Source organism: Cyprinus carpio, chromosome B15, assembly GCF_018340385.1.
Source record: "Cyprinus carpio isolate SPL01 chromosome B15, ASM1834038v1, whole genome shotgun sequence".
Lineage (NCBI taxonomy): Eukaryota > Metazoa > Chordata > Actinopteri > Cypriniformes > Cyprinidae > Cyprinus > Cyprinus carpio.
In genome coordinates, this window is record NC_056611.1 from 6,508,526 (window position 1) to 6,530,291 (window position 21,766).

At 35.7% G+C, this 21,766-nt stretch overlaps 2 protein-coding genes across 6 annotated transcripts in view; one reads left to right on the forward strand and one right to left on the reverse strand.

The window, feature by feature from the left end:
* Positions 1-6,443: 6,443 nt before the first annotated feature.
* LOC109071642 (mitochondrial ornithine transporter 1-like) lies at positions 6,444-16,124 on the reverse strand. Of its 2 annotated transcripts, XM_042739019.1 has the most exons (8): positions 15,585-16,124; positions 15,076-15,159; positions 14,601-14,859; positions 12,155-12,295; positions 9,775-9,950; positions 9,440-9,598; positions 7,729-7,788; positions 6,683-6,810 (listed from the first exon to the last, which is right to left on the reverse strand). In XM_042739019.1, exons 2-7 carry the CDS (start codon positions 15,128-15,130, stop codon positions 7,760-7,762), a joined length of 819 nt encoding a protein of 272 aa, XP_042594953.1. In that variant the 5' UTR covers positions 15,131-15,159; positions 15,585-16,124; the 3' UTR covers positions 6,683-6,810; positions 7,729-7,759. The 2 variants fall into 2 exon arrangements, with proteins under 2 accessions (XP_042594952.1, XP_042594953.1); XM_042739018.1 differs by lacking the exon at positions 7,729-7,788 and having other exon boundaries at positions 6,444-6,810; positions 15,585-16,111.
* Positions 16,125-17,256: 1,132 nt separating this feature from the next.
* Positions 17,257-21,766, forward strand: part of LOC109074678 (forkhead box protein O1-A) — a 48,118-nt gene continuing 43,608 nt past the window's right edge. Inside the window, exon 1 of one of the 4 annotated variants that reach the window (XM_042739023.1) lies at positions 17,257-18,144. In XM_042739023.1, coding sequence (XP_042594957.1) covers positions 17,593-18,144 — 552 coding nt within the window. In that variant the 5' untranslated portion in view covers positions 17,257-17,592. The remainder of the gene's footprint in view (positions 18,145-21,766) is intronic. The other 3 variants (XM_042739022.1, XM_042739021.1, XM_042739020.1) reach the window with 3 other exon arrangements.

Genomic DNA, 21,766 nt, shown 5'->3' on the forward strand with positions numbered 1-21,766 from the left:
TTGGCTCTTGGGCTTGTGCTGAGGTTTTCCGTTCGAACAGGACATCATGGTGCTTGTTCTCCAACCTTTGTCTGTTGTCTCAAGCTTTTCCAAAGATTAATCAGGATAACATAGATACAGTTTTACTAAGAATTGCCTTTTTCAAAGGAAAACCACCCACCAGCAACCTCCTGTGCAAGCCCAGGCATTACTGTACTCAATACACCAAACAGGAAAAGACAGGAATCTTTATAGGCAAGTTTAGTACGGACAGCTGTCATTCAAATGAGGTAAATACTTTGGCAAAACACGATGGCAACTAATAATTATGTAGTCTAGGGGCTTAAATGTCGATACAAATGAGTCTAAGATGTACTTAATTGTTGTTTTTTTTAAGGTGGTTCAATCACATTTTGTGACCACTATACAAGGATGCTAATATTAGCATGGACTGACAATGCAGTAGTGTAAACAACTTGCAAAACTTCAACCTGCTGTTTTTACCTTCATCTCATGTTTTGTGAGGGTAAACAATCCTCATGCCTTCATCTCAACTGTCCATGTTTACAGAAAACTCCGGAATGCATTAAGCTGTAAGAACTATGAACTGATGCCACAGTTATCAGTCATGGCTGTTTATATCCCTCTTCTCTGTAGAGTATGTATCATAAGTCTTCCGGTTGCTCTGACGCAGATGATTTCCTTAAACTGCATTCATTTGGACACTATGAGGGCTTTTGTCCTACTTCATAGAGACTTTCCTGCATAATATTTAACTAAAAGCTTTTTTGCAAAAGTAGGCTACTACAGAGCATTAGCATTTGCAACAAGTTATCATGAGTACCTCAGTTCGTAAAAATCCAGGCTTCTACAGAGACTTATTGTTTATTGTAATACATTCAGGGTCTACAGTGTCAAAGCCATGGTCTTAATACAGGAAAGTCTTTAGTAGTGAATAATAACCAGAAAGTATTTAAACTACACCTGCATTTATCTTCCCTGAAAGGCCTACAACAGCTATCCTGTATATTAAGTGGATCATTTGTATGTGTATATGCTCTTGTATTCTTGCTGATGTTGTGGTAAAAATCTGGACTCAATCTTTCAGAACTTTAGAAACGAGTTAGGAAGTCATCTTGTTCATGAATGTTTTAATGTCCTGAGGGGACAATATACATGTTTTATTTTATGTCTAAGTGTACTTAGTAATGCAGCTATTAGTGATTACATATTTTAGGATTAGCATAAATGACCACGATTGATTTTTATAGGAACATAAAAACATTAGTTAACATTCTTCAGCCTTGACATTTGTACTAACACAGAGAGTGCAAATGGCTGCTGCCGTTTACAAACACTTGAACTATAATGATGGCTGATTTTATACCATTTTACTAGTGAATTTTGTTTATTTATTCCTGCTCATTCCGAGAGTACCACCTCCCATCTCCGTCAGTGATCCAGCTCAGGTTAGGAAGGTGTATTACAGTGTCATTCACAGTTTAACTCGATACATATTAAAACATTTTCATGTTGAATCTACAGAATGGAATGTAAACTACAGATATACATTTGAAGGTTGGCGTCAATGTAATATCAGACTTGTATTTAAATGTATTTCCCTCATATAGCAATTAAATTGGAAGCTCTGAATGAAATAATGAAATATAAAAATCAACTACCTGTCTGCAATTACAGTAGGTGTCTGCTTGGATTATCTCTTGGATTAGCTCATCTCTGCTTTTGAAATGTAAATGAAAGGAAATCTTCAATCAATCAGGTTGTGAAATGCACTGATTTTGTTCTTTTGTCTCCCCCCTTGTGTGTCCCATGGACATGATTATGGAGTTTCTGAATGCTTCTTCCATTCATAAAGTAACACTTCAGCCAAAAAATTAAAAAATCTGTCACTATTTACTCAGTCTTATATCGCTCCAAACTTGTATGTTGTTATTTTTGTCCATGTAGCGTACTTCACATTTGAACAGTTGTGCCGTGCTAAAATTTTTTTACCTAATTTGATGTTCCAGACATTTAAAAATTGCTTATAAATCTCTTATTTTAGCTATATTATAGCTATATTATCGCACCATAAACATCATACAGTAGTTTATATAGCATCTTAATCATCATAGTCTTTATGACTTGTGCACTAAGTTCCAGATCTATCCATACTGTGAACTAGTGTTGTATTGAGTAGAAAAGCTTATACGTTTGAGAATGAAAACAGAATGAGTAAATAATGACTGCATATTATTATTTTTTAAGAACTGGAATACAAACACAGCTGTCTGTCATTGGATATTTAAGGAAGGAGTGTAACATGGATTGTATTAATGAAATGTCCTATTGATTTATTTTTTTTCCCTCTTCTCCTAATTTGTGTTGTACAGCTTGTATGAGCTTTATGTGTGATCTGTTACAACCGTTAATGGAAAAGCATGTCTTAAAGCTGTGATTTAATTTGTTTCGTTCAAACCTTGTTAGTGTATCTACTCACTGTTGTGATGCATTCAAAAACTCTTTGATGATTATGTTGCACTTTATTGCCCTTTGGGTTTAGATATTAAAAGAAATTGTAAAAGCATCCTGTTTCTTAGAGCTGACTTTCAACTCATTTAAAAAGAAGTGTAACTTTTGAGAGATTTATTTATTTATTTATTTTCAGTTTTCAAGAGCCTGGCAAAATAAAATATATTATTATTAGTGCTGTCAAATGATTAATTGTGATTAATCGCATCCAAAATAATAGTTTTTGTTTACATAACATAACATAATATGATTGTACTGTTCATATTTATTATGTATAAAAATAAATACACACACATGCATGTATATATTTAAGAAAAAAAGTGTTTATTATAAGTAGTAAATATATTTATATATAATATAAATTATATGAATAAAAATATATGTAAATACTCTTAATATATATACTGTATGTGTGTGTACTTATACAGTATATTCATAATAAATATACATAGTACATATATATTATGTGAGCAAAAACGTTTATTTTGGATGCAATTAATCATGATTAATCACTTGACAGCACTAATTATTATTGCTAAAATATGATATATATATATATATATATATATATATATATATATATATTGCTATTATACTACATTAATTAATATCTCAGAAAACCGTTTCACTATCTGGTTATTAAAAAATAGTTCACCCACAAATGAAAATTTGCTGAAATTTACTCCCCACATACCCCAGCTTTGGCCCTGTCTCAGGCCATCCAAGATGTCGAAGAATTTGTTTCTTCATTAGAACAAATTGGAGAAATCTATCAATTCATCAAGACGTTTTAAGTATAAGGATTTGTTTCTTACAAACATGCAGCTTTTCACATGACAGTGGTTAGAATTAGAATCTTGGAAATCTGCAAATTATTCATTCTTTTCTGGATGTGAAATGCTGAATGATATCAATAGGCAAGGGAAAGATAATGGTGGAGTTTCTTTCCGCTGCAATGTTTAGAGTCTGTTCAGAGTCTGGAGGTATCACAGCTGCAGAGCTGATGGTGACTCAGCGATCACCAGAGACGCTTCCTTCAGTACCCGCGAGGTGTTCATCTCAACCCGAGCGGCAATAGCCTACACAGAGATATAATAATACACTTGAGTTGCTTGTCGTATGTTGTGCCTGATGTGGATTTTAATGTATGCCTTCATATTTGGCTCAGCTATAATATTAAACTGTAGGGCTGTTATCACTGATTTTCTACAAATGATCCTAGAAGGCCTGTAGAGCATTGCTTTTAGGAGTCTCAATCCAAATAAAACATTTACTTGTGGGAAGCAAAATTTTTTATATAAAAATCCCATATAAGAATATTGCAGTTTATAAGGGGGTTCAAAATGAAAACAAAATGATTTATTTTAATAATACAATTATTAAGACATATGGCATAATGGGTAACTGGGTTGCACATTTGCTTAATGTATCAATAAACAGAAGTTAGTTAGTATGGCACCAAATTTTGGTTTCTATAAATTCAGAAGAAAAAAAAATCCTTCTAGTTAGTTGGCTGTGAGAGTTTTTGGAAAATCTATTTGGATTTTTTCTTTCTTTTTTTAATTACATTTACAATTACATATAAAATCAGATACATTATATTTAAGGAGTCGTTGTTATTGTGTTCGATTTGGATTATATGAAGAGTTCATTTGCAACAACAGATAACCCCATTTTTACTATTTTTAAAAAATCTTTTTTTTTTTTTTATTCTGCATTCCAAGTAATATTAATCAAACTGCAGTTGGGTTGTTTTGATTAAATAATAATAACTCAAAAAATACATCTAACTAACAAAATAAAACAATAAAAACATGATTTATGAAAGTTAATAAAAACAGAGTTATATACATATAAACTCTTCATATGTATTTGCTTATACAATGCATTGCAGCAGCTTTTATTCAGAATACATCAGCGCTGTTGCCATGTTTTGTTGAAACTAAATATTCACCAAAAGTGCACTATTTTGTGGTGTCTAAGTCTGCATGTGATATTTGTGCAAACTAAGTTCATTGTTGGGTCCATTATTTGGACAGTACTGACTTTCATAATAAAATACTAGTACATGAACGACTGCATTAGATTTTGTTGCAATGGTCTCACCTTTGCACAGGCTTCTCGAGCTGCTTCAGCTTCTGAAGCCATGGCCCTCTGGAGCTGGAGGGGCAGTTTAACATCCTTTATCTCCACTCGCTCCACTTTAATGCGCCACACACTCGAGGCCTCATCCAAGGCAATCTGTCATCATGATGATACAAAGCTGTAAAGATCTGGGAATATGATATACCCTTCTTGTGGGCAGATCCCTGGGTTTAGCTTTACAGCTGATGCATTAGTTTAATAGCAAATGAATAATTCTGGACTGTGTCTGAAATTGCACCCTATAACCATTATAAAGGGTATAGAATAAAGCTGAAATAAAATAAAATATAATTATTAGATGAAAAACCTAAACTTAAGAATTCAATTCAATTCAATTCAAGTTTATCTGTATAGCGCTTTTTACGATACAATCATTTCTAAGCAACTTTACAGAAAATTAAGTTTCTACAATATTTAGTAGTAGCTTGTCAGTGGTGACTGTCAGTTTATGCGCATATGGCAGAAATGTTCGGAAAAATCAATAAAAGACGTAAACAAACAGACGATTAACACTATTAACAGCAATTTTGCAATCAAACTTATAGCAAAATGTGCTAGTTCTGTATGTTGTCTTTGGGTTAGCATCATCTGAGGTTTTCTAAGGGGTTGGCATCATCTCTTCTCAGGTTTTCTGGATCCAGACTGGAGCTTGTGTAAATCCTAGTTACCCCATCATAGCACAGAAACTGCACTTGTTAAAATTAAATAGAGGCATAATTAGCGTAGCTGCTGTTCCAGCCAAGTAAAATTAATTAGTTTAACCCAAGCTAAAGAATAATAATGCGCATTTGATCAGATATAACTGCAGTCCAAAATTATGAGATGCATTATTTGAATGCTTGGCCAAAGAGGTGTGTTTTTAATCTAGATTTAAACAGAGAGAGTGTGTCTGAACCCCGAACATTGTCAGGAAGGCTATTCCAGAGTTTGGGAGCCAAATGCGAAAAAGCTCTACCTCCTTTAGTGGACTTTGCTATCCTAGGTACTATCAAAAGTCCAGCGTTTTGTGACCTTAGGGAGCGTGATGGATTGTAGCGTTGGTAGAAGACTAGTTAGGTACGCAGGAGCTAAACCACTAAGGGTTTAAGTAAGTAAGTAATAAGTAAGTAACAATATTTTGTAACTGATACAGAACTTAATAGGTAGCCAGTGCAGAGACTGTAAAATTGGAGTAATATGATCATATTTTCTTGACCTGGTAAGGACTCTAGCCGCTGCATTTTGGACTACCTGTAGCTTGTTTATTGAGGATGCAGGACAACCACCTAGCAGTATCTATCTATTTTAACCCTAGACTGGATATCAGGTAAACATATCATTTCATTTTTACATTTTCATAATTATTTGTTTAAGATATAGAAATGAACAAAGGCGTACCTTGTGTTATATGTTTTCTACTCTCAGTCTCCCGGTCTTGAACCCTGATTATGGTGGTCATTTTGAAGAGCGGCACAAACTTGAGATGTGTTGCTGTAAACGGCAGGTAACAGAACCTTATAACGTGTGCTCACCTTCCCACGACGGTGTCCTGCTTCTCACTAGACCACATGAAGGTGAGAAAAATTCTGATTCATTTGATATCAGATGTGAATACCATGAACCTGAAATTTTTTCGTGGTGCAAAATAAATCTGATAATATTTTTTATTTATTCAGAGGTTTCAATGCCTGGTCTTTTTCTTTTCTTTTTTATTTACACTTATAAAATAACAAAATAAACTATTTAATCTTTAATATTTACTAAATATTTAATCATGTTTAAATGAAAATGACAGTGCAGCTTAAGCATTTGTAAATTGATTGAAGGACATGTATTTGTGTAGATAAAGTCCAAGAGGTTGCAACATAAGGAGTGCATTTTATAAAACATCATAAACATTAAAATACAGTAAAATACAATATTGTTTGTTCACACATTTGTCAAATCCAGGCCTTTTTAGCCTTAAAGTTGTTCAGATATGTGCATACCGAGACATCATTAAGGATGTTTCAAAAGCAACCAAATGCACTAGATGGCATTAAAAAGACGGAACTCAGTGTTCAAACTGTTGCATCATTATCTTGCGACTGACTTCATAGGCTAAAAAAAGAGCTCCATTAGCAGGAAATGTTCGGATCATAGTAGGGGTCAAACCGGAATACAATGGCCCCACTCCTGCAAACAAGATGGCAGAATATAAACTATCAGACAATGCAATAGATTTTGTACAACAGGTTATTTAGCAAAGTGTTGATCATGTTGATCATTTAAAAGGCCTTAAATTATCAGCTTTGTCTGTATCGGGTACAGTAGACTTTACAGTAGGGTTAAATCAGAAAGACAATTTTCTGCAATATATATATATATATAAAAAGATAATAAAAAAGGAACATTTTACCTAATTATTTAACATGCATGGGCTTATATTCCAAAGAAAAACAAACATTTAAGTTAACATTTCATTTTAATATTCAGATATCAACTGTATCAGTATAGTACAACATGAGGACATCAATATAGAACATAATGGGCATTGCCATGTTCCCTGAGAAAGGGGTTGCATTTTATAAAACTGAAACAGATTTTTACATGATAAAAAAAAAATTATTTGATGAATTTTACAGAAAATAACTCTTGTAAATGTTTTTTTTTTTCCTTTTTTGTCGTTTTTTTTTCTTCTCTTTAAATTTTATGCAACTCTGTAAACTTGCTAACAATATCTGTAAGATTAATCATTTGTGAGTTATTGGATGTATATCATTAACCATATACTACAGTAATTATTATTTCCTTTTTTTTGACAGAGAAATACTGCATTCTTCATAGAGTATTTTTCTGTTTTCTTAAATTTCATATTAATGTATGTACAATTACAAAAATAATGGCGAAAGTTATTTGTGAAATCACCACCAGATGGTGCAAATGAACAGATTTGCTTACACCATTAATCACACCTTTCAAAAAAAAAAAAAAAAAACACATCATATTGCTGGCAGCAGTGGCTGCCAAACAAAAACTGTAAAATGAAAGTAAAATAACATTTAAGTAAAGTGCAAAAACCTTTACAGAAATGTTTATTAAATGTTTTCTTACAGGCTTCCTGAATTATTACGGTCAAATATCTTCACAAAATGGTTTGTTTGGCAGCAACAGCTATGTAAATACTCAAATATCAAATATAAGTCAAATATCCTAATTCACATAAAGTGCAAAAACCTTTATAGAAATTTGCATGAAACATTTAACAGAAAAACATATGTTAGAAAGACAAGGGTCCAGAGCCCAACAAAAGCAGACATATTGCTCCATCATGATAACATCAAACTTTATTATTTTCAAAAAAAGTCAATATCTAAACCTCTGTTAATTCTCAGTGAGAACGTCTGTATGAAAGAAGTAAAATCAGTCTAGTAATAAGTGAATCTGTAATGTTTTTTGTGGAGTTCTTTAATCATTCTCTGCTGAAATCTTGAGAGATCTGTAAGAGTTGGAAGTTTTGTTAGGATATAAAGAGTTTCTGTAGAGTTTTGTGGGTAACCACTGTGCTGTAGAGAAGAGCCTGTGCTTTAGTCCATGATGGACCAAAAAATTATCTTGCTGTTATGTTGCATTTTACTTTATTTAAAAGTAATAACTGTGTAGTCACTAATACAGTGATGTCTATATATACATCAGCTCATGCATGTGTGTTGTTGCATTTTACAGTGAAGCATCAATAAAGTAGTACAATGAAGTAATAATTCAGGTACCTGTAAATCAACAGTGATTTCCTGTTAAAGTGTTTAATGAAAATTGCAGTACAAATTTTTGCACTTTATTTGAATTAGGATATTTTACCTTAATTTTACGGTTTTTGTTTGGCTGCAAGTCATTCGAGAATTTTTTTATTTTTTCATTTTAAAGTGAAGGTATTTGATCGTAATATTACAGGAAATAACTGTATTTATTTTATCTTTTGAAGTGTACTTTTTTATCAAGTAAAGGTATTTTAGCATAATAAAGACATGCCTCTGTGGTATACTGTATGTGTTTTTTTTTACTGTGAATTGCATTACAAGCTATCTAAATTCCATCTTACTTTCTGGCTAAATATCAGCACTTAATTTCAAACTCGTATGCACACTTTATTATTTAGATTCCTTTCTATGTATATGTATATGTATATATATATATATATATATATATATATATATATATATATATATATATATATATATATATATATATATATATATATATATATATATATAAATTAATCTTTATGTATTATATACAGGAGGACGGGTGATTTTCAGGAGATTATTTTCCTACTTTTATGTCTCATATCAGACATCAAAGATAAGAAAGATAGATTTTCTGGTACAAGTGCCACTATCTCCTGAAAATGACCCATCCTCCTGTATTAATTTTAAACCTGTAATGATCAAGGAACTTAATTGTTGAATGTAAAAATATTTATTGTTTGTCTTTTGAAAGTTGCATCCAAAATCCTCAGAAACCTTAGGAGGCACATGCCCCTCAGTTTGTATGGGCATTATGCCTCTGATTAAAAATGCATTTCACAATGTATATTTCATTTGATGCTTAGCAAAAAATTATTTTCTCAGTATTGGTGTACTGTGCAGTTTTGGGCTTATCAAAGTATCATGCTATTAGCTAAGGTAACGGTAAACTGTATTTAAACAATAAATTGAGTTTCTTGTTTTGAGAATTTATCAGTCACTTATGAAGTTCCATGATGGACAAGATGTTACATACAGTATGTCACTAGGTTTTGAAACAAAGATAAATACTGAAATCTCACCCTCATTTCGTAAAATCCCCATAAGAGTCTTGAGGAAGCCTTCCTGTTTCCCTGCTAAAGACAGAACCTGGATGCGAGACTTCACACAGTCTATGGGGTACACAACCAACCACAGACAGGCACCGCCAAAACCACCACTGAACATCAAGGGCACAACACCTGTCAGAAACACGGATACAGAGTAGAATTTCATGTTCATAGAGAAGACTCATCCAAGCTGTTCTGTTCCACAGAAGAATTAAATTAATGAAAAAGCAGCTTGGACATTCTTCAAAAAAAAAAAAAACACATTGTGCCAGAATTTAGATTTTTAAACGGCCTTCCCATGGACTGACCTATGTGCTCTTTGTCTCTGCCCATGTGTTGGGCAAACATTGAGCGGCTGAGTTCATATCCTCCAAAGAAACAGAAGTATCCAGGTATCTCACGGACTATAGTGGTGGTGAGACCCTGATAGAAACCCAGAGGTCCGTTTGTCCGTAACACATTTTTCACAACAGACCACACCGTGCTGAAAGAGAGAAAGGAATTTCAGCAAGATCCAAACTACTGGAAAACTATGACTTTGATGTCATTTTTGTCCAAGTTCAATGGCATTATAGGCACTCTGAACGTAGGAACAGTAGATGGCTTCAACCAACATTAGCCCCTTAAGAGGTTAACTTGCCCAAAAATGAACATTCTGTCATTGTTTACGCACACTCATTCCTAACCTGTATGTGGAACAACACACAAATAAATAAATAAAAAGTTTGAGAACCTTTACAGCCTCAAGTCTCTTTTGTTTGATGTGACAAGCTTTGCTCATCAGCATTTGGCAATTATCTGCCATTCTTCTCCTCATCTCTTCACCTCTCTAGCTCTGTTGGGTTGGATGGGGGCAGACGCACATTTTCAGGTTTCTTCAGAAATATTTGATTGGGTTCAAGCTCAGACTGTGGCTGGGCCACTCAAGGACATTCACAGAGTTGTCTATAAGCGACTCTTGTTGTGTATTTAGGTTCATTGTCCTTTTTTGGAAGGTGAACCTTCTGCCTTATCTGAAGTTCTGAATGCTGTGGACTAAGTTTTCATTAAGGCTCAATATTCTGATGCACTGATCTTTTATTCTACTTTGACGAGTCCCTCAGTCCCTGTTGCTGAAAAACAGCTCTACAGCATGAGGCTGCTACCAGCACACTTTATTTTTGGGATGGTGCTCTCCAGGTGATAAGCAGAGCTGGTTTCCTTCAAACATGATGCTTGGAATTGAGGTTCATCAGACCAGAGAATATTTTTTCTCACAGTCTGAAGGTCCTTTAGGTGATTTTTTGTTCCAAGTGGGTTTTCATGTTTGCCACACCGCCATAAAGCCCAATTCGGTGGAGTGTTGCAGTGATGTTTGTTCTTCTGTAGATTTTTCCTATCTCCACATATGATCATGGAGCCCAACTAGAGTGACCATCAGGTTCTTGGTCACCACACTAACCAAAGCCCTCCATCAGTTGCTCAGTTTGGCCAGTTCTATGAAGTGTCCTGGTTGTTTCAAACTTCTTCCATTAAGGGTGACAGAGACTACATGTTTCTGTGACCCTTCAATGAGGCAGAATTTTTTTCTAAACTCTTCCCCAGATGTGTGGCTTGATGCAGACTCTAGGACCTTGGTTTCCAAATGAAATACAAAACTTGCTCTCATCTGAAAAGAGGACTTTGGACCAATGGGTAACAGTCCAGTTCTTCTTCTCCTTAGCCCAGGTAAGACGTCTCTGACATTGTCTGTGGCTCAGTCCGTTCCTTGTGAAGTTCACTCAAATTCTTGAATCGATTTTGCTTGACAATCCTCATAAGGCTGCGGTTCTCTCGGTTGGTTGTGCATCTTTTTTTTTTCCACACTTTTTCCTTCCACTCAACTTTCTGTTAACATGCTTGGATACAGCACTCTGTGAACAGCCAGCTTCTTTGGCAATGAATGTTTGTGGCTTACCCTCCTTGTGAAGGGTGTAAATGATTGTCTTCTGGACAACTGTCAGATCAGCAGTCTTCCCCATGATTGTGTAGCCTAGTGAACCAAACTGAGAGACTCAGGAATCCTTTGCAGGTGTTTTGAGTTGATTAGCTGATTGGCATCTCACCATATTCTAATTTGTTGAGATAGTGAATTGGTGGGTTTTTGTTAAATGTGAGCCAAAAATTATCACAATTAAAAGAACCAAAGACTTAAACTACTTCAGTCTGTGTGCACTGAATTTATTTAATACACAAGTTTCACAATTTGAGTTGAATTACTGAAATAAAAGAACTTTTCCATGACGTTCTAATTTACTGAGATGCACCTGTAAAGGTATGATTTAAAGTTATTGTTTTTTTCTTCTTTTTTTTATTTTAACATAAAATGTGAAAAAAATAAAGGGGTATGAATACTCTCGCAAGGCACTGTATTCTCCTTGGTGTGATTCATAAAATGCTATCATGTTGTTTAAATTGTTTATACATCATTGTAGTACTTGTTATTGCTTTACGTAGATAAGTAGATTAAGTAGATATCTACTTATCTACTTAAAGCAATAATAAGTACTACCATGATGTACTACCATTTTCAATTTAAACAACATGATAGCTTTTTATATATTATATATATATATATATATATATATATATATATATATATATATATATATATATAACAAATACAACTTGAATAACAAATATGTATATTTTAAAAAACCATAACCAGACCTTTTCTGTCCACTGGCGATCTTGCCGGACGCCTCCATTTCATGCATGGCCTGCAGCCGACATTTAACCAGTTCAGTGGGGCATAAAGCCAGAGAGGAGAAGATAGAAGCGACAGAGCCTGAGCAGGCCTTCTGAACATCACTGAAACACACAATACATCTAATAATCACACACACTGCTGAACTTCAGGAGAGGTCACACTGATCTCATGTATCATTTCACGCTGAATCAAATGTAATATGAATGACTGTTTATGAACCAAGATATAACACCATTTCTGAGTCAACAGTAACACCAAACAAAAAACATAAACTACATTTTTACATTTTCTGGGGAAAATGAAATGTAACACTGCATCGTAAAATTAAGAAGATTAATAACTTAATTATGACCATTTTAAATCAGTGGACAAATTGTAAAGACCTAACATAAAATAATTTTTAATATATTGAACATTTTGGTCACACTTTTTTCACACATTTGTGTTCACAATAGAAATATAGGAATTTAATGAAGTTCTTCAACAGAAACTAAACTGGACATGACAGTATCCCCCTCACCAAACGCCTGGAAGAGCCAGAGGAATGGTAATCCACAGTGGAGATTGAGGAATTGCTGACCATGAAAGAGCCAGGGAATTGGAAGCCAGAGGCGGAAGTGTCTGGGCCTGAGGGTTAGGCCTTTTTGGATTCCACAACTCCAAAGACCATGGTGGATCGGGAGACTGTGATTGTACTGGTGGAGCCAGCTGAGAAGAACCGGAGGACCAAGAAGGACCATGGCAGAGTCAAAGAAGGATGACCAGTGGCCCCGAACAAAACCATCAAGGCTATGATGTAGGGCAGTGGAAGAGGAAGAGTTAAAAAAAAAAAAAAAATGGACAGAACCGGTGATTCACTAGAGCTGGATGGGACCAGCAGAGGAGGAAGTGCCTTACGGGTGGGACTTAAACCCAGTAGGTCAATAAGCTTTGGCTCCTGGACAGATTGGGTGTCAGGTGCTGGCTCTGGGATGGACTGGGTGAAAGGTGCTGGCTGTAGAACAGACTCCATGGTGGCCGTGGCCACAGGCTAGGGTCTGTGGCGAGCATGGTGTTGGCCTGGGGTCCATGGCAGGTGCGATGAATGGCTGGGAGGGCCACACGGTGATTGTGATCCTCATCCACCTCGCCAACGGTTTAACGATTTAAGTGCAGCTCTTTATTTAAACAAGAAGGCAATTGAGGATGAGAAATAATCCAAAAGGTACACATTAGTGAAATAGCATTGAAATAACACAAAGACAATGACTCACAATCATTTAGGGGTATAAATACACAGTTTAACTCTAAAGGACATACAGAAACAATAGGAACATAGGAGCAAAACAAACTTCAGAATAAAGTTCTCTGAACAGAAACCAAAACAGACATGACAGACAAAAAGTTTTTATTTTTTTATAGAATATATAAAATATCATGGTTCCCATGGTGAATACCATGCTAGCCTTTTTTAAAGCACCATAGTAGTGCCATTTGATCTCATTTCTGGGATCCCTTAATATTATGATGTTTTACACAGTATTTTAAGAGGTGACATGAAAGAAACTGTAACCCTTGTATTGACTATAAACATCTAATGTTTATTCAATAAAGAAAGGTGCTCTGAACACACAGGCCGTGGGTCACATGACATAGCGTCTGTCCCAGAGGATTGAATTGCATCATGCATATTGAGTGGACTAGTGAAACATAAGCACGTCGGAATTACACACCATATACAGTATATAATATTAACAGCCCATGTGTTTAACAGAGCATGATTCTGTGTGATACTGTATCTTTACAGTTTCTCAAGCATGTGGAAAAACACTAAGAAATAAGGACCAAAATGTTTTTAGGACATGGTATTGTGGTAATATCATTTTGTTTTCCATTAATGTTAATGTACAATCGTATCCCATGTAAATACAATGGTACATAAATATGTTACTCAATAATATATGAATGTTTCTTAAATTTTTGGAGAAAAAACCTCTTTACCTCTAAAACCTTTCGTTCAAGATTTTGGAGTGTTTCTGTAGTCAGTTTTGTCTATTCATTTAGTAGATCATCTGTGGGGCCAGGCATTGATGTTGGTAAAGAAGTTTAAAATAAATAAATAATAATAATAATAAAAAACACTTTACTCTGCAAAAGTTTGGTGTGGTGGAATTGATACCACAAATTTGTCACAACAAAATGATTACACAAACATTTTTGACACAAGAAAAAAAAAAAAGGTTAGGTTTATTTGTTCAGATGTTCATACTTGTTATAATTCATTAGTTGTTATAATGACAATTATAACAACTAATAATTAATTTTTATGATAGATTTTCATAGTTTTGGTGCTTAGAATTTAATGTTCAATGGGACAATGGTATGTTTTATTCTTATTTGTGGCATTTTACTGTAATGGTACCTCACCTGAGTTCTGTGCATCGGTCCAGCCCTGAAACAAAGCGGACAACATTCTGGCAGAAGCCATAGCTCATGAAGAGCACAGCGTTTTCAGCAATGTTGGCAATGAGAGCAGGTGTGGTGCCCTGATAGAGCCCTCGCAGTCCAACCTGTTTATAGACTGAGACGAAGCAGTGGACAAAGCCTCTGTACAAGCTGGGGAAAGTCTGCATCTTCACCTTGGCTGTATCAAAGGGCTGCCCGCTTAGCACACATGCAATCCCACCAAAAAGACAGAAGAGAGAAAACCATGCAGAACATACTGTAACTGTATGTTTTTAAATAACTGATCTTTCTTGTTTCTTACTGTAACAAAATTCCCATCATAATGCAAAATGTGTGCAAATCAGGCAGGTGGAAAATACAGTACATCATATTTAAGCCCCCCATATATTACAGATGTTAATGTAGACACAGGAAATGAATAATACAAGTATGTTACCACATGCTCCGGCTGACAGATCAATGATGGCTTGAGTGACAGGATGTGGAGCCATAGTTAACGTCTTCAATACTGCATCACTTCCTGTAAAATGCAGGACAAAAAAGATTTTACTCAGATTCACCCAGATTAAGACGTATTGTCCTGATCCCACACATCCAAAATGCATAGTTGCATACAGTATCACAAAAAAGTAAAGAGAAATGAAAAAAAAAATAAATAAATAAATTCCTCACAGAACATACGTTTAGTGCCTAAGAAAGAACAGTGTATAATTTATATCTGACGTGTGAGCTCTCTATTTATAGCCTTAATCTTTAAATCAGATTTAGAGGGAATCCCCCTTGAGGGGTAAAGAGACCCGTTGAGCCGAACACTGACAACATAACCTCCTCGTGTGCCAACATTCACATGCCAAGATCAGAATGTCTTAGTAACTTTAAACTCAACTACTGTAATGTCACATATGTCCTGCATGATCGCACAGATGCAGGTATTCTCACACTCACCGCGCCTTCTTCTGTCTGGCAGCGGACACTTCAGACTATATCCAATAATGCGCTTGGTGGAAGAGCCTCGGTACAAAACCGTCCTGTGAGAGAAGTACTCTTTAATACTGACGAAAAACACACCTGAAACCGGTACTAACACTCACACTTCCTCGATCAGCCCCACAGGTGTGTACATGCCAAACACGCAGGGCAGGGGCGTGTAGGGCTCGTCATGTGGGGGCTTCCTGGAACCATGTGCTTTGGAAATAAGAGAAGGCGGTCGTGTTGCTGTCATATCCTGCAGAAGTTGTTGACTCAACATAAGGATTGTGACACAAGGTCACTTCATCAAACGCGATATTTGAGCATAACAAATACCAGGGACAGTTATGCATTTTAAACACTAGATGGCAGGATAGCATTGAGTATAGTGATAGTTATCTAAGCATCCAAACTATATATATTCTTAATATCAGGAGGCCATACTGTACCTCCATAAAATGTTTGTAAGAATTCATGACCGCATCTTATTTGTACATAGTTTGGATGCTGAGGTGAGGTACCATTACAGGTGAGGTACCATTACAGTAAAGTGCCACAAATAAGAATAAGACATACCATTGTCCCACTGAACATTGAATTCTAAGCACTAAAACTAAAACCTATCATAAAAAATAAATTATTAGCTGTTATAATTATTGTCATGTATATCATGTATATCATTATAACAACTAATGAATTATAACAAGTATGAACATCTAAACAAATAAACCTAACCCTAACCTATTTCGTTTGTGTGTGTGCGTGTGTGTGTGAGAAAAATATTTGTGTAATAATTTTTTTGTGACAATTTTGACAAAATAGAGTGTGTGTGTGTGTGTGTGTGTGTGTGTGTGTGTGTGTGTGTGTGAGAGAGAGAGAGAGAGAGAGAGAGAGAGAATAAGAATACAATTCCCATTGCACATAGTTTACAATTACTAAAGCATGTATTGATAGCCTATTACATAATAATAAATTATTTAGAATAAATTAAGTCATATATTGCAAATAAGTGTATTTTTTGTATTTATTATATATATAAAAGAATAATTATATAATGTTTGCCTACAAAACCACCACTGGCTCTGCACCCCTTTAACTAAATTCATTACTTCAGACTTATGTGCCCCCAAGAAGCGTTCTGCAAGTGAAAGTCCCTTTTTTTGTGCCATCCCAAAGAGGCACAAAATCACTTTCACGGACTTTTAAATGAAAATTTCTTTCCTGGTGGAATGACCTAAATCAGAGTCCTTCGCAATCTTCAAGAGTCGGCTAAAAACACATCTCTTTCATCTTTATTTGTGTAACTCTAACACTCTCTATTCTAATTCTATTCCTAAAAAACAAGGACCACTAATAATAAATAAAATAATTCGTAATAACTGCTGTAGTCAGCGAAAACACCTTCGTTGGAAAGTTAATGCTGTTTGTTTCTTTTTGTTTTCTATTTGATTAGTACCATTTTGTTACAACATATTTAAACAAACAAAAAATATGCGCGTCTGTGTATGTACAAGCAATATAAATAGGCGCCACGCGGTAAAAATCGCGAGTGTTTTCATGACATCCAAACTCCTTGAAAGTTTGTTTACTAGTTTTAAAGGACGAAAACACTGCTTGTTTCGCTTTCAAAAGCGCGCCTGTGATTGGCTGTCGGCTCTTGTCAATCACGTACGTGGGCGGCGTCAGGTGACATATGATAGTGAGTTCCAGTAAGCGCATTTAGAGTTTTGGTACACAGACATTGAACAAGCGACAGCAACAGGACTATCACATAATACTGGACTGGACTGGATTACAAAACTTTAGAACAACACCAATCTGATGCCGTTCTAGCCAAGTTGTGACCTTTCAGTTGTTTCCAATGTAACGTAACCAAGTCAGTTTAACAACGTTTTCTTTCTGTTTGTTCTTTCGCGTTTCACCTCATATTTTCTTTTGACTGTCATATGTGACATTTTAAGACACAAACAGTATTGCTGGTACCATGGCTGACGCAGCCCAAAACCAGATGGTCGAGATCGACCCGGACTTCGAGCCGCTCTCCAGACCCCGCTCCTGTACTTGGCCGCTGCCGCGTCCGGAGTTCCCCAACCCCGCCGCCGCCGACTCCAACACATCGTCCCCGGCTCCGTCCGTCAAGCAGGAGCCCTCCAGCAACACAGACTTTATCAACAACCTCAGTTTGCTGGAAGAGAATGAGGACTACCCTGATCAGAAGCCCCTCATGCTGTGCGGCGATTTCCAATGCCAGGAGAACTGCATCCACCAGCAACAAATCCCGAGCCACCAGCAACAGGTGCCTGTGCTCTCCTCTCCGGTGGCCGCCGCCGCTGCAGCCGCGGCAGCCGCTCAGCGCAAGAGCAGCTCGTCCAGACGCAACGCCTGGGGAAATATGTCATACGCGGACCTGATTACCAAAGCCATCGAGAGCACCCCCGAAAAACGGCTCACCTTATCTCAGATCTACGACTGGATGGTGAAAAGCGTACCTTATTTTAAGGACAAGGGGGATAGTAACAGCTCCGCTGGTTGGAAGGTATGTTTTCAGTTTTGTTCTGTACACTCGTGCGTCAGTCGGTTGCTCCTTGCGTTTTGGGTTTTTACGCCAAAGAGTTCAACTTCTATAAACGCGTCTTGGTTACCATGGTTCCCATTCAGATGCGCTCCCATCCAGCTGTTATGAAAACAAAAACGTGTGAACGCCCCCCGCGTAATGCCGAACTTTTGGGTTTTGCTTAGTTGGTATTGATTCTTGCTGTCCCGTGTGACCTAATTACTTAGTTTAGGGGCTGATTATTATGCATCCTTCACTTATTGTTTTAGGATTGTCATGGGATTGTCAATAGTCTGCATTCATTGTCGTGGAGGACAGATGATTGCCTCTCGTTACATGCAGGCCATGGCGAGGTGGTGCACTGCAGTCAATAGTTCAAGTGCTGACCCATGTCACATGACAGGTCCCGAGTGACAAGTGTTTTATAGATGCCTGCTGACAGCAAAGACTTCTAGGATCTTTCCACGTTTCCAGGTGGAACTTGTTGGAGTTGAAGTTAGGACAAGACAAAAACTTGGAAAACAAGACCCCTAAGTGCCAGACCACTACAAAACCCCCTAAAGGTCAGGTCACATAAGCAAAATTTTGGATGATAAAAGACAATTTGTCTATTGTCAGTAATATAGTGTAGTCTGAAGCACAGCTCAGACAGATATCACTTTTATATCAAGCACACAGTGAATTCATATGACTAGCATATATGACTGTATTTCACCAGCAGAATTTGCATAACAATGAGGTCAACATGTAAAAGCCTTAACCAATACAAGACCCCTCAAGGCCCAGATACAGACATAGACAAGCACTGAGAAAATGCTGCATTTATCCAACACACTCACAAAAATTCATAACTTTTTATTTTGGCAAATTGGTGGCTATTATTAATTTGTATGAATCTTATGGCCCTTCATATTTTTTCAAAAAAACTGTACATTTTCGTACAAATCACATTGTACAAATTCATACGAAATCATCACCTCGTAACTAAAATAGTTGTTTTCTCATCAGACTGGGATGAATTTTTTGCAACATTCCTTAATCAAGAGAATCAGGGTTTTCACCTTAGTTTCATTTTTCCAAAAGAGAAATTCCATTATGGGAAATACATGTTATATTAATTGATTTAATTAACTGAATAAGAATTGTAATTAAAAAAAAAAAACAAGTTTAAATCGGTTAAATAAAGTTTTTAGATCTTGAAAAGATACCACATGGACTAGAGGTTAAGGTCAACGTAAGTGTGACACAGAACCATAAGACTGAGCTTTGGTCATGTTTATGTGTCATGAAGATCAAGACGTAAAACACTAACACAAGATAAGTGATAAGGTGTATCCTAATAAATCAGTTCTGGTGACACGCATGTCTTACGTTGTTGTACCACCGGTATGCCTGAACCACCCTGGCAACCGGAGAAACAGGAAAACAGTGCTTTTTATATCCATGGAAACCTCTTCGTTAAGTGGATCCGAAGTTGTGTTGTTAGGTGTAGTGCATCATCACACCGCACGCTATTAATATCCGCGGGATTAACTGTCAATACCCCCCTGATGTTTGCCAAGTATGCAAGCATGGCGGTTTACGCATGCAAGGAAAGATCCGCTCCACCCTCTGATTTATTGTGTGTCTGTGTTCCAGCATTCCACAATTGTTATGCTTTTGTGCGTCCGTTGGAGAGCTGTATATGAATTGATGACTGAATGCATTTGGAAACGGGTGCATTTAACCTCTCTTACCTCTGATGACACATAATTCTTAGTAGCACGGGCAGCTCTCAGCGCCTTTCCCACTCTTATCGGAAGCACATCTGATAAACCCAATGTCAAATCATGTGTGTGTTTGTTTTGTGGTAGTAAAACTGATATGATCTGTGCTGTGATTGGATGCTCAGTACGTGTGACTCATAATGGAGCAATGTTTTTGAGAACCACAGGAAATTTCCCGCAGGAACTCTTCAATTTTATTTTGATCTCATAAACAATGTGGCGCTGGTAATGATCAGTTAAAGGGTCCCTCGGGGGCACAGCTTCTCTCACTCCAAACCAATATGTTGAAAGGAAGGAGAGGCTAAGTTTGAAAATCATCGGTTTTGAATTGTTTTAACAACCAGACAAATACATCATTTCATCGTTTTGTTGGCGAATGGCTATTATATATATATATATATATATATATATATATATATATATATATATATATATATATATATATATATATATATATATATATATACATATATATATATAAGCTATCATAATTATTACTATTATTGTTATTATTATCAATCGTAATAGTATTATCTTAAAAACAATTAATTTTATATTTGATTAATAAATTATTGCATTAAAAAATATATTTTATTAAATGATTATTTTTTACATATAATAATAAAACATTGACAATAAGACTTATTTTTTTATTAAATAAGAGGCTGTGTGGTTTATTTGTTCTTTTTAAAATTTATTTGTCATATTGCATGACTAGTGAAATCAAAAACATTGATTAAAATTTGTGGAAAACTTTCTCCTTTACATCCATATGAATTTTAATCCAAAATCTTTATGAAGAATGTAACTTGTAACTTAAACTGTAAGCTGTAACATGTTGGCAGGCATCTTTCTCCAGGCAGTCAGTTCTCTTGGGGAAGACACAGGGACGCAGGCACTTTACTTTTTGCCAGCTTTGTTTTCTCCAGAGAGCTGGTAGTCACACAGAGAAAAAAAGCAAAGGGTGAGAGGGGGAGAAATCTATCAGCGCTGCTCCTTGCACGCTCTGATCGTGACAAGAGAATTGAATCTTTGACAGCCTCAACACCCCCCAATCAACCCTCAGTGCTGAATCATCTGGCTAAATTGTCAGTTCGTGAAGCAGAGAAGAGCTCAGTATTGCTGCAGTCTGGGCTTCAGTCCAGGCAGGGGATAAAGTAACTCTTTTTGACAAAGTAAGACACAGTTTAATGTCACACCTCCAAAGGGTGAATTCTTGAAGCCAGGTTACCATACACATTTTATCCTGTTCCCACAATCCACTGAAAACCAGTGTCAGTTACGATAGTGCACTGATGTATTTTTGTAACAAGATGGTCACGAACTGTGAAATTTACATGGTAACAGATGTGCTTAAAGACTAACTGCGCATTAGTTAAATGGTGACGTTGGTTGTTTAGTGAAGGGAAACAGAAAACCGTTCAAAGGAAAAGCGAATACCAGATGCTAAATACACATTCCTCAGTGATCAGTTGAGATAAATCTTACATTTACCGACTCTTTAGCTTCAGTTAAATCAATGTTTTGTTTTAACATTTAACATTGATTGACATTTGATTTAATATTGTTGTTCAGGTTAGATACCTGCTTTAATATACTTGAATTTAATATATAATAATAATAAAAAAATATTTGATCAGACAATTATTTTATGATAAAAAGGTAACACGACAGGTAGTGTTATAATATGATCTTTTTATCATACTAATTTTTTTATTTAATATAGCATTTAATATTCTGAATAAATAAAATCTAAATAATATACAACATTGTACATTTCATATATATAACAATAAGAATACATACAACTTATTAAATAATAATAAAAAAATAAATAC